General features: G+C 51.6%; 1 protein-coding gene across 1 annotated transcript; it reads right to left on the reverse strand.

The window, feature by feature from the left end:
- On the reverse strand, positions 1–8,451 carry TSGA10IP (testis specific 10 interacting protein; the record flags this gene model as incomplete). Its single annotated transcript, XM_081064305.1, is given in 9 exon segments — positions 1–139; positions 862–986; positions 1,206–1,305; positions 4,311–4,481; positions 6,288–6,435; positions 6,613–7,307; positions 7,409–7,545; positions 8,262–8,417; positions 8,419–8,451. Coding segments are annotated over 9 exon segments (1,704 nt in total).
- Between the last annotated feature and the right edge of the window lie 4,316 nt (positions 8,452–12,767).

The raw sequence follows: 12,767 nt of genomic DNA on the forward strand, positions 1-12,767 counted from the left end.
TTAATTTTTATCTAAGGAACTGGACTCCCTGTCTGGGCTTGGGGTGGTGGAATGCCTGTCAGGCTGGCTGCCGGTGGGTTCTGTCTTTGGGGGACTCTGAGAAGAGTGCTCCATTCTCTCCCTCATTGACCTGTGGCTCCTTAAAAATGAAGACAAAGGTCGAGGCCACTGGGCCCTGCAGCTCCCCTACCCCACACCCGAGGAGACCTGGAAAGGTCATTGTCGCTGATGATGTGGCTTCAAATTTGGCTCCTACGCTGTGTGAGCCTGAGGAAGGGACTTGCCCTTCTCAAGCCTCAGTTTCCTTCTTGTGAATTGGGCCTCATAATCCCTGCTCTGCACCAGGTTGCTCTAAAACATAAGGGACAGTATACATGGGATGACTAGTGTGACACCAGACCTTAAATGGGGGCTTGGTGTGTGGCCACTCGGATGGCCACAGATTCCCAAGCTGGTTCTGTTGCTTATTCACTCCTGTGTCCTTGGGTAAGACCCTGCCCCTCAGGTCTTTAGTTTCCCTCATTGGGAAATGGGGGGGCTAACCCTGGTGCCACCTTCCTCCAAGTGACATGGAGAACAGAGCCTGGGGAAGGCCCTGCTGACTGCTGGACTGGCAGAGTTCTCCAGGTTGGGGGCAGATGGCTGAGGGGTGGACAGGGCAGGCCTGAAGCTTAGATTCAGGGCGGATCAATATGGCTGCCTACAGAGTTCTCTCAGCTTTTCCCCAGACATCCAGCGCAGGTTAAAGGGGGGCAGGGAGATGGCTGGAGGAGACCCTGCAGGGCCCAGAGTGCTGGTAATGGCACCTCTTCTCCCCACAGCAGGGCAGAGCCAGTCTCTTGGCCAGCTAGACGGACTCACCTGGGTTTCCTGGAAGTACCGTCTGTGTGCCTCTTTCCTGCCTCAGCCACCAGCTGCTCCTCATCCAATCCCAGGGCCGACAACACCTGGGAGAAGTGCCGGGTCACAGCGAGCCGGGCATTGGCCTGAGGAGAGAGAAGAAGGTTTCCCACGCTACATCAGGACCACCAAGGACAAGCGGGGCTCTGATTACGAGGTGGGTCCCAGGGCTTCCAGATGGGTCCACAGAGCCTGGGGTCCCACCTGAAGGAGTCCACTCCCGCCTTGCCTCCCGTCCCACTCAGCCAGTGAGGCGCTGTGTTCTCAGGGGGAGGCTGCATGCTTGCCCCGGTGCTAGCCCTCACCTGCATGGCCTGCTGGAACAGGTAGGGCCGGGCCTGCACCCTGTGCTCGATGCCCTGCAACTCTGCCTGGTACTCAGCAAAGCGCTGTCGCTCCTGGCGCCTGTGGGGAGACAGGCCTCTGGACAACTCACCATGGACACAACCCATTCCCCCCTCTGAGTCACTTACCCTCATTGAGGACTATATGTCCTCCCGCCTTTACCCTTACAAAGCTATTTCATTCCCATCCTCACTCTGGATTCCTCTTGAGGTCAGTGGAGCAGGAATTAGTCTTTGCCCCGTTTTATCCATGACTACCCTGAGGCTCAGGGGGTGTGAGGGACATGTCCAAGGTTGCACAGCTGGGAAGTGAGAGACTGAGCCCTGAGCCCAAGACTCCTGGTTGTGCAGCCAGGGCTCGCTCATCCTCCTAGCCTCCCCCAAGGGAGAGGGGCTAGCACTGGCTTTGGAGCACCTGGGCACCTGCTTGCCCAGCTTCTCCCCTCCCCGAATCCACACCCCTGCACCCTCTCACACTGTACCTGAGAGAGGAAACTGTGGCTGTTGGCTGTGGCTTTGGACAAAGCCCTGCGCTGGGCTCTGGGCTGTTATCTTCTCTGTGCTACAGGGACTAAACATGCTTGCCCACATTCTCTGTGGTTCTCATAAGCAGACAGCTTAGAAAATGGGACAGAAACTAGAGAAATGTGTTGTAAATGAATGAACCCATCCTGGAAAGATAAAGATTCCACTGGGGAGGCACAAACCTATTTACAAAAACTCGATTTGTGCCCTTGGCAGAAATGTATGTGCTCAACAAGCTGAGCGTCCTGGCAGCAAGAGGGACCCTCCGGCCACATCACACACAGGTCCAGGCATCCTTTGGGGAAGCACGGAAGAGAGCTGTGGGGTGCTGTGGCAGCACCCACACACGGACGGGAGGGGGCATGCAGACAAGACTGAGACTTGTCTGCGTGCCCCCTCCCGTCTGTGCGTGAGCCTTGCTGAGCTTGGCCCCTTGGCTATGAGCCAAGGATGGAACTTTCCTCCCCTCAAGAAATCCTATGGCCAGGAACAGAAGTTATTGCAAAAAGGAGTCTTCAAGGGCGGCCAGTTGGCTCAGTTGGTTAGAGCGCAGTGCTCATAATACCAGGGCCACTGGTTCAATTCCCACATGGGCCAGTGTGAGCTGCGCCCTCTACAACTAGATTGAAAACAACCACTTGACTAGGAGCTGATGGGTCCTGGAGAAATACATCGTTCCCCAATGTTCCCTAATAAAAAAGTAAGGGGTGGCTCAGGTGGTTGGAGCACTGTGCTCCTAACGCTGGGGTCACCGGTTTGATTCCCACATGGGCCAGTGAGCTCCGCCCTCTACAGCTAAGATTGTGAACCACAGCTCCATCTCCCTGGAGCTGGGCTGCCATGAGCAGCCAGAGGTTGGCGTGAGCTGCCGTGGGTTGCTGTGTGCTGCCGTGGGCCACTGTATGCTGCCAGGAGCAGCTGGTGGCCAGCGTGAGTGGCCAGCAGGCAGCCATCGTGAGTGGCCGGCAGCCGGGAAGAGCTGCCAGGAGCTGCTGTGTGAACTGCTGTGAGCGGCCGACTGTCTCAGCCGCAGGGAACACAAGGCTCATAATACCAGCGTGGGCCAGGGAGCTGTGTCCTACACAACTAGACTGAGAAACAACGGCTTGAACCAGAGTGGAGGGGGGAGGCAGAAGAAAGGGGGCAACAAAAAGGGAAGAGTGTAGGAGTCTTCACCTTTCAAGAGGGAATTTAAAGCAGTTACAAGGCACAAGGAGTGGGAGAAACAAGCTGGCTTTCAGTCTCTGTCTTGCCCATGATACCATGCATGTTTTTCCTGCTTGATTCTTTATGCTACTTCTGCTAGAATTGAGAAAAAGCTCTTGTCTGGGATCCGCAAGCAAGAAAGGAAGTGGTGTTAGTGGCTGTCAGCTATGCCCATCACCTCGGGATGAAAGGAAGGCACATCACCTCCCCATCACAGGACGACCTCTTTTGTGCCCACCCTCCTGGGCAGGGCAGTCTCCAGTGCAGCTCAGACAGAGCAACGGTCACAGGCTGTAAGGGCTGAGAGACCCCATGGGAAATACCTGCTGCCAGGTAGAAAGTAAAACATGCATGTTTGAAACACTCCTTTCACTGACATCTGCTCCTTGGAGTTCTGAACCTTACACTTCCTGCCATAGTAAAAAACAGTGAACTTGAGGTCTGGCATGAAAGCATCTCCCAGGATGAAAGGAGAGGAAGCAGAGAAAGGGCTGCCCTGGGGTGCCCTTTATCTGAACACTGGGTATCAAGTCCTCTGAGGCAGTGTAGCAGGGTGGCTGAAAGGCTGCCTGAGTTGGAATCCCAGCTCTGTCACTCACGTGTGACCTTGGGAAAATTGCTTAAACAGCCTCAGTTTCCTCACCTGTAGAATTATGGGAATGGTGATAATACCTACCTGAAGGGCCTGCTATGAACCTAAAAGAGATTTCCTTTTAAGTATGCATTTGCTTTCTTTAAAAAAAAAAAAAAAAAGTGGGGAGAGAAGAAAATAGATGACTCTTTACCAGACTGCGAACAATGGCAGTCTCCACAAGTGGGATCACAGGTACTGCCCACATGCTACATCGACTATTTCAATATTATTGGACTTTCTTTTTTTTTTTTTGAAGGAAGGCGCAGCTCACAGTGGCCCATGCTGGGATCGAACCGGCAACTTTGGTGTTAGTAGCAGCCTGCTCTAACCAACTGAGCTAACCGGCCACCCCCAATAGTGGAATTTTTATAGTAAGCAGGCCTGGCTTTTGAAATCAGAAAGACAGGATTTGAGAGTGTGAGAAAGCACCTAGAACATTTTAACCTTGAGTGTTTGACAGCCTCAGAGATTGTTATTATTAACCGGGTGACCTTGGCCCAGCCCCTTCTGAGCCTCAGTGTCTTCATCTGTAAAGTGTGGCAAAGTGGCCTGGCCTGCCTGCCTGCCTCCCTGGGCTGGAGGATGGCTGTGGAGGCTCAGCCCTGAGGACAGGAGAGGGCTGGGTCTCCTGGTCCTTCTCTGACACGGCACTGCCTCCCTGCCCTCTCCCCACCAGGCCCTGCGCAGCCCGGGCTTCCTACCTCAGCTCCTCCAGCTTGTGCTGAGTGGCCCCCGGCCCCCGACTCCCTCTGGGTGCGTAGGCTGCCAAGCAGCGGGCTACCTGCTGCTGGACCCGCTGCTCCCGGGCCCTCCGCAGCTCAGCTTGATGCCGCTTCTCCTGCTGCTGCCGCTCCCAGGCCTGCAGCAGGCTTCTTGGGTGGGGAGTGGGAAGAAGAGAGACAGGAGAAGTCTGTGGGGAACAGGAGCCTCGTGGAGGGTCAGGGGCCCGGTAAAGGTGGATGGGGGCCTGAAGGGAGGAATTGCAGAATCCCAGAGAGCCAAGGTTTGTCATGGAAGTCTGATATGATGAAGTCTTGGGCCCAGCTCAAGGCCTTTCCCTACTCTTCTTGGAAGACTCCTACCTGCTCCAGCCAGCAGTGTGCCTCTACTCAGCCTTGTGGAGCTCAGCGTGCACACCTGTGACCTCACCTGCATTGCCAACTTCGCCTGCAATGCAGCTCTCCTTGAGAGCAGGGGCCAGATTTGTTCTTCTCTCTGGCCCCCATAGCTGGTAGGAGCTAGGTGAATTCATTTTGGTTTGAGGGACAGACATGATGAATGGATACAAAAGAGAAACAAAATGGTGATGTGACCAGTGGATGGATGAATGGTATGGATGGCTGAATATACAACACCTAGATTGACCTGGAACATTCTTCCCCAGACCTCATGGCTAGTTCCTTCTTATCAATCAGGTCTTTGCTCCAATGTCAGGGAAAGAGAAGCTCTCTGACCACACCATCTACCTCCCAGGTATTTTCCAGCTCTAGCTATACATTTTGGTAATTTCTTTATTGTCACCTTCCCAAGTAGAATATAAGCCCCATGAGAGCAGGGTTTCTTGTCTGTCCTCTTTCACCAATCCCCAGCACCTAGAACAGTACCTAACATACATAGAAACTCAATATTGGTAAATCCATGCATAATTGAAACATGGTCAGAGAGAAAAATAGACAGATAGACAAAGGGGTAGATGCAGTCGTTCACTTAGCACATATTTATTGAGCACCAACTATATGCCAGGTCCTGTGTAGGGCACCAGAGAAGTGGTGATCAATGAGATCTGGCACCTGCCCTCAGTCTATACACAGGGAAGGGCAGACAGTCCAGCACTCCACTGCAGTGCGGTGTGGTAAGAGCTATGAGAGAGGCAAGTACGGAGGAGAACTTCCTGGAGGGGTGCCTGACTCGAGAGTCAAAAGATAAATCTGAGCTAGCTGGGTGGATGAGGGAGAGGGGTAGTCCCAGGAGAGGAGGGAGGGAAAGCATGGGGCATTCTAGCCACTCTGCCCAGCTGGTGAGGGAGATGGGAGCATCCTTCCCAAGGAATCTGGGCTTTGTCCCAAGGGCACTGGGAAGCATGGATTTTGAGCAGATAACGGTAAGAATTGAGGGGTGCTATCAGAATGCTGAGTGGATCCACACCTGCCACATCTAATTGGTCATCAAGGCCCACTGAGGCAGCCTCCTAATATCTCTTAAATGGACCCGCCTCTCTCCATTCCCATGATCACCCGGCTCAGGCCCTTATTATCCCTCACCTCGACAGTACCAACAACCCCCCACCCAGTCTTCCCCCTCTGCTCCCACTGTCTCTTGTTCAAACCCCAAGTACAGCAATTATCTAACTCTACTGCCATTATTGCTGCTTTGCCCATCTGTCTCCTTTTCCAGCAGACCTTGAGCTTCTGGCTGGGGCCAAGTCTTTTTAGTATGTCCTGAGGACCCATGAATTAATGAATTAATGGAAGGATAGAAGATGGGAAATGAATCAAAAGTTGCTTGTGTCAATAGACAGTTGGCCAAGCAGACAGAGAGATGGATGGGTGGGTGGATTGGATGATCAGAAGATTGGTGAATGGATGAATGAGAGGATGAATGACTAAGTGTCTCCTGGAAAACTGGCTCCTCCCTACTCCCTGCTGTGGGCTCCCACCCTCCTTCTTCTTCCACCTTACCTGGTGGCTTCCTGTCGTTTGTAGAAGGTGCGGTTAGGGAAGTTGGCAAACGGGAGAGTCTCATCACCTCCCAAGACATGGGCCTTCCCAGTCCGGTTGGAGGCCTGAACAGCAGCACGCAAAGCCTTCCAGGGATGCTTTTCAGGGCCTATCCACAGTGGGACAGGTCAGGGACTACCCTATCTCCTGGCCCACTGGGCAGTGCCACCTGCACTTGGAGCACAGCCCAGCCCTGTCTGAACTCCTGGCCCAGGTCTCTGGCTCCCCAAGCTATCTCCTCACTGTGCAACTTCCTGGGGAACCCAGGTGTTGAGCCCATACTCACCACAGTCCAAGTCCCGCTGTAACTGCCTCTGTAGCTTCTCCAGGTCCCATGGCCCCTCCAGCTCCTTGGCTCTTGCCTTCCTCCTCTGCTGCACTTGGGGGTTGTTGGAGCTGCCATTGTTCCCTTGGCACTGCAGTTCACCTTCGTTGGAGGCCTCCTCACAGGAATTCCACCCCTTCCTCCGAGAACCCACCCTCCCTCTGCGGGGGGCCCTGTGCTCCCGTTCCTCAGCCTCCTCTGTCTCCTCTGCAAACTGTTCTTCCTCCAAGATCGACTGCGTCCTGGGGAGCTGGGGCAGTTCCCCAAGGCTCAGACCATTGCCGGTCTCCTCCGCACTCGCACCCGGGGCTTCCAGCTCCACAGCTTCCTGGGACTCTGCTCCTGATCCTGACCTCTTCCCAGGCAGCTGGAGGCCACACTCACTGGGCAGCTCCAGCTCTCGGCTGCAAGGGGACCTGAGCTGCTGTCTCCTTTCCAGGTTTGGCACCTTCATCTTCCAGCAGAAGCCCTGGGTCTCTGGGAGGTTGGACTTATGTCTGCACTTGTGCTGGGGGATGGCTTGGGGCAAAGGCAGGGCTTGGTGGCCGGGGGCCAAGGTGGAGCCAGGTTGAAGCAGAGCCCGGCCATCTGAGGTAAAGCTCTCCCAGGCCCACTGGAAGGGGAAGGAGGGTTTCCGAGGAGGAGAGGGAAAGACACTGAGGAGAGAGAGGGCAGGGGACAGTGGTCAGGGTCAGGGTGCCAGCCCCCAGGGGGCCTGACAGCCAGCATCCCTCCCAGCCTTGCCCAAACTGCTTACTCCTCAGGCTCAGCAGAGCCATGCTCTTTCTTGTTCCAGCTCCTGGGCCTCCGGTCCTTCTTTGCCATGTGCCCTGCACTCCGAGACCTCTGCTGCTGGCCCAGAATGATTACACCATCACCAATCCCAAGACTCCCCTGGGCGAAGACAGGAGAGGAGCCCCAGCTCCGAGCAGCCTCCTGGACCACCTCACACCTCCCTCAGGGGACCCTGCTCTTCTCTGCCCGTGGGCTGGCCCCTCTGGGCCCTTGTTATACCACTGAAACTGGCTGATCGCTACCTCAAGTCATAATATTAAAACAGCGACCGCTGCTTTTTACGAGCACCTACTGCGTACTCAGGACTTTCATGCATTAGCTCATTTAAGTTTCCCAAGGACCCTGAGAGGTAGATACTCACTATCACCTCCATCATGCAGATGAGAACACTGAGGCTCAGAGTTCCTGGACTTGAACATGTTGAGTCTGTCCCCAGAGCTCAGGTTTGTCACCATCACACTATGCTACCTCTGGGGCCTGGACAGCTCTTCTGAATGCCCCAGAGGGCCCCAGACTTGCTAAGCCAAGGTGGAAGAGACTCATTGTCTTTCCGCAAACCCTGCTCCTCCTGCAGTGCTCCCTAAATCGTTCCATCAGAAGGCTAGGAGTCATCCCCAGAGCGGCATCATCTTCACCCCACATCCTTTAGGCCTCCCCATGATCCCTTCCTCCCTTGAGCCTCCCTGACTCTCAGCAGGGCCCCAGCTCTAGTCTCATGGCTTCTCAAGGGCCTCCCTCAGCCCTGGCCTCCCCTGACCCCAGACAGCCAGCCTGCCTCTGGGCAGTTGGAAGTCTCCCCATGGGGCCTTCCTCACCTGCTCAGCCTGGGGGATGCCTGACAAAAGCTTGAGCAGCCCTGTGGCCTTCACTGGAGCCTGGAGCCTGCGGTCCTGCCCTGGTGTCCCCAATGGCATCCTGACCAACTGTTGGTGGGTGTTTAGCATATTGGTATCCTGCCCATCCCCCACCCCCATCTGCCAGCCTTGGAACTGCCCTCCCCACCATCTCTATGGCAACAAGACCTCAGCCAGTCTCCAGGGCTCTGGCAAAAAGCAGGCCAGGAAGGGTCAGCCAGGGTATGGAAGGCCAACTCTCCCAGAGGGGAGAGTTCAGCAGGATGCAGAGGAATAGTTGAAGGCTGGGAGGTCAGAGACACGGAGCTTAGTCTGCCTCTGCAGGACTCCTCATTGACCTGGTGTAAGTCCCCTGCCCTTGCTAAGCCTGTGTTTCCCCATCTATCTGTAAAAGGGACCTTAGGACTCGGCCATCTGGAAAAGCTCACTCCCTATGAAGATGGCCAGGTGGACCCTGATGCGGGGCCTCCCCCTCTGCCTGCCTCTTGGGCTGCCCCCCAGCTCCAGCTGAGGCCCTATGGGAGCCAAACTAAACCCTCACAAGATCTTCTTCAAAACACTTTTCCTCCAAGCCTCTGGCAGGGCGGTAAAGGCCAGGAAGCTGAATGCCGTGTCCAGGAGTGAGGCAGCAGGCAAACCAGAGCCCAGAGGAAACTCTGGAGGGAGTCAGAGCATTTAAATCTTAAGCAGTGCCAAAAAGCCTTGACATGGTAAATCCCCATGGGACACCTCACACACACCACTGCGATCAGCTGTACAGGCAAGTGGTGCCACTCTGACGACCTGGAGCGGAGTGGCCAGGGCTGGAGACCTGGCTTGGCCTACCTCCAGCTCTGTGGCCTTGGGCCAGTCACTTCTCCGCTCTGCAAAACTGGAATCACGGGCCCATCTCAGGTTTGTCGCAAGGATTAAATGAAATCACAAAGACAACACTCAGTAAATGTTATTCTTACTGTAATAATAACTGACCATCACTGGGGGGCAGTGGGACATAAGGGCTACAAGCACAGAGGAAGCACTGGCATTCAAAAGGGCTCCTCCATTTGTCACACACCTTCTCAGTGCCTCCATTTCCTCATGGGCAACGTGGGGCTGGTGATCATATCCACTTCCTAGAGCCGTGGTGAGGATTCAATCAGTTAATATATTCAGATATACATAGAACATTTCCCCTGCTCGTTGTAACTGCTACGTCAGAGTTGTTATTGTAATTAGCCCGCGGTGTAGCCCAGTGAGACAGGTGATGAAGTAAATCTCAGCAGATGCCCTTGAGCCATGTTTTTCTCAGACCTCTCTGTTCCTGTGGACCCTATCAGCTCTCAGACTCCATCCCAGTAACACCTCTGCAATGAGTACATCCAATTTAACAGCCTAAATCATGCTGCAAGTGAAGATCTTTTGCCACTCAAAATAGGTAAACTCTGTTCTTTCTGGTGGGCTGTCATGGCCCCCATCCACCTCCTCTACTGAATGTCACCTACGGGACCCCAGGGGGAAGGCAGCGGTGTAGGGTGTTTCATTTTCAGAGAGCAAGCACCCTCCAGACCTCCACCCAGTTAATTTCCTGGACAAACTCTGGGCCACTTCCTTCCTTGGCATAGGGCAGGTCTAGGTTTCTTGAGTCAACATTTTCATGAGGTGCATTCATACTTCTTCTTCTAGCCACACTCACTCCTCAAGTGAGCTCATCCAGTCTGACAGCCTTAAAAGCCATCCACTGCCTCCCAAACATCTGAGCTTGCCTATCTCGGCCCTGATCTTTCCCACGAAGTCCAGACTCATCCAGTGGCAGCAGCCTCATACTTCTCATAGTTACTGTACCACTGGATTGCATCAATTTCTCTTGTGCTTGATTTAATCTCTTGTTGTTTTGTACAGTAGTAACATGCTGTACAGGTTAGTAGCCTGGGAGCACTAAGACAGACCCTACAGCCTAGCTATGTAGTAGGCAATACATCTAGGTTTGTGTAAGTGTTGTTCGCACGACAGAAATCACCTAATGACGCATTTCTCAGAACGTACCCCATTGTTAAGTGACACAAGACTATACAATTTCTCAACAAAAGGGAAATCATACTTTTTTTGCGTAAGAATATGTTACACTCATCTTTCCATGTCAGAACACGCAGAGCCATTTCAGTCTTCACCATCTTCACTGCTGTAATATGACCAACAGAATGTGCTAAACCCATTTCCTCCAGTTAATCGTGTGTGTAAGCCTCTAGCTTCTCTGCTATGGACATTGTAGCAGTGACATCCTTACTGCCTCACAAATGCACCCTTGAACATTGGGTATTTCTACAAGATAAGTTCCTATAAAAAAAACTTGCTGGTTCTAATCAATTTATGTTTTGATAATGCCCAATCACTCCTCCCAAATGCTCAATGAATATACATTTCCATCAATGGTATGTACACCCTCACCAGCAAAGTGTTTTTATCCATTTTTTAAATTGTTATTCATCTGATAGATGAAAAAATATGCTCATTGTTGCTATAATTTGCATTCCCTCCATTATCTGTGAGATTAGTGTATTTTCATTTCTTTCTGGGCCGTTTGTATCTCCTCTGTGAATTGCCCGTGCATGTCCTTTGCCCACATCTCTTCCAGTTTTCCAGAGCAGAGATCTGAGTTGATTGTACTCCTTATTTCACAGTGTACAAGACTCGTCAACGCATGCGAGTTCACTCTCTTGTTACGGTTTAGTTTTTGTTTGCTGTATCTTTGATCCTCATCCCCATCCCATTTATATGAACAGATCTTTGTGAAATAAGCTAGTATCATTTTTGGTTTCAGTTTATATACACGATGTTTACTCTATCGATCTCATTTTTGCTCCTTACTCTTTTCTTTGAACACTGTGTTATCTGTTGATTCTGACTGTTGCCTAGTGTTCCATAATTTGCCTCCATTTCACTTGACTAATCCATTCTCCTGAGGATGGATGCCAAGATTGCTCCCCAACTCCTGTTTCCATGAATGACGCTGCAGTCAATGCCCTTGAACATGCCTCTTTGTGCACCTGCATGAGAATTTCTGTGGCTTATGTATGCCAATGATTGAGTGTATGGGCTCTTGGAACGAAGGCATACCTCAATTCAGATTCTCTTTGCCTGAGAGAGGCTGTACCAGTTTACAGGCCTATAGAAGTGACCAGGGAGTGCTCACACCCTCACCACATGTCGGTATTATTCCCTTATGTATGTTTATTCATCTGGTGGTTATGGAATGATATCTCACTTCAATTCTCATTGAAGAGCACTGATTATTCCTTTGACCACATCTCATGAATTTTTGCCATTTGGTCCAACCCTTCTGTGAGTTGGTTGGTTATATATTCTTGTCCTTTTTTTTATATATACGAGGGTTCACTCTTTTTTTTTTTTTTTAAAGATTTTATTGGGGAAGGGGAACAGGATTTTACTGGGGAATAGTGTGTACTTCCGGGACTTTTCCAAGTCAAGTTGTTGTCCTTTCAATCTTAGTTGTGGAGGGTGCAGCTCAGCTCCAGGTCCAGTTGCTATTGTTGGTTGCAGGGGGTACAGCCCACCATCCCCTGCGGGAGTCGAATCCGCAACCTTGTGGTTGAGAGGACGCGCTCCAACCAACTGAGCCATCCGGCAGCTGAGCGGCAGCTCATTGACTTCATTCTAGTTGCGGAGGGCACAGCTCGCTGGCCCATGTGGGAATCGAACAGGCAGCCCTGTTGCCCAGAGCTCGCGCTCTAACCAACTGAGCCACCCATCCGCCCCTTCTTGTCCATTTTTCTATAGTTTCTTCTCTTTCTCTGATTGACTTAGAAAAGTTCTTTATTCACTGGATCGCAACCACCTGTCTGTCAACATTATCTCTGAGGGCCTTTGTGGAACAGAAATGCTTAATATTGATATAGTCAGATCCATAAATATTTTTGAATAGGGCTTTGTATTTTAGATGTCTTAAGAAGTCCTTTTCTCACCTTTAAGTGGGGCATTCTTCTAGAGTTTATTCTATGAGATTATAGTTTAATATCTGTATTCAGAGTGAAATGCTCTGTACTTTCCTTTTCTGCTACTGTCCTTGTCTGGTTTGAGAGTCCTATGAGGAAATGGGCAGCTTTCTCTCATTCTGTCTCCTGGAACAACTTGTATAAGATAAGGACCATCTGCTTCTCAAAAGTCTGGTGGAACCTCCCTGTCAAAATGTCCCCACCACACTGGAGTCTTAGATTATAATTTTATTTACTGGTTATTGCTCTATTGAAGTTTTTTTATATTTTTGTGTCAATTTTGGTATTCCATATTTTTCTGGGAAGGCATTCACTTTATGTTTTTATATTTACTAACATACAATGATCTGTAATATTCTTTGATGTTTTAAACTTTTGTGGGGTTTCAGGGGTCACATCTTGTAGGACCTGAAGGCCATGGAAAGGACTCTGGACTTGTCGTAAGCATGATGGAATGTGTAATGGAAAATTGGAAGTT

Source organism: Rhinolophus hipposideros, assembly GCF_964194185.1.
Source record: "Rhinolophus hipposideros genome assembly, chromosome: 10".
NCBI lineage: Eukaryota > Metazoa > Chordata > Mammalia > Chiroptera > Rhinolophidae > Rhinolophus > Rhinolophus hipposideros.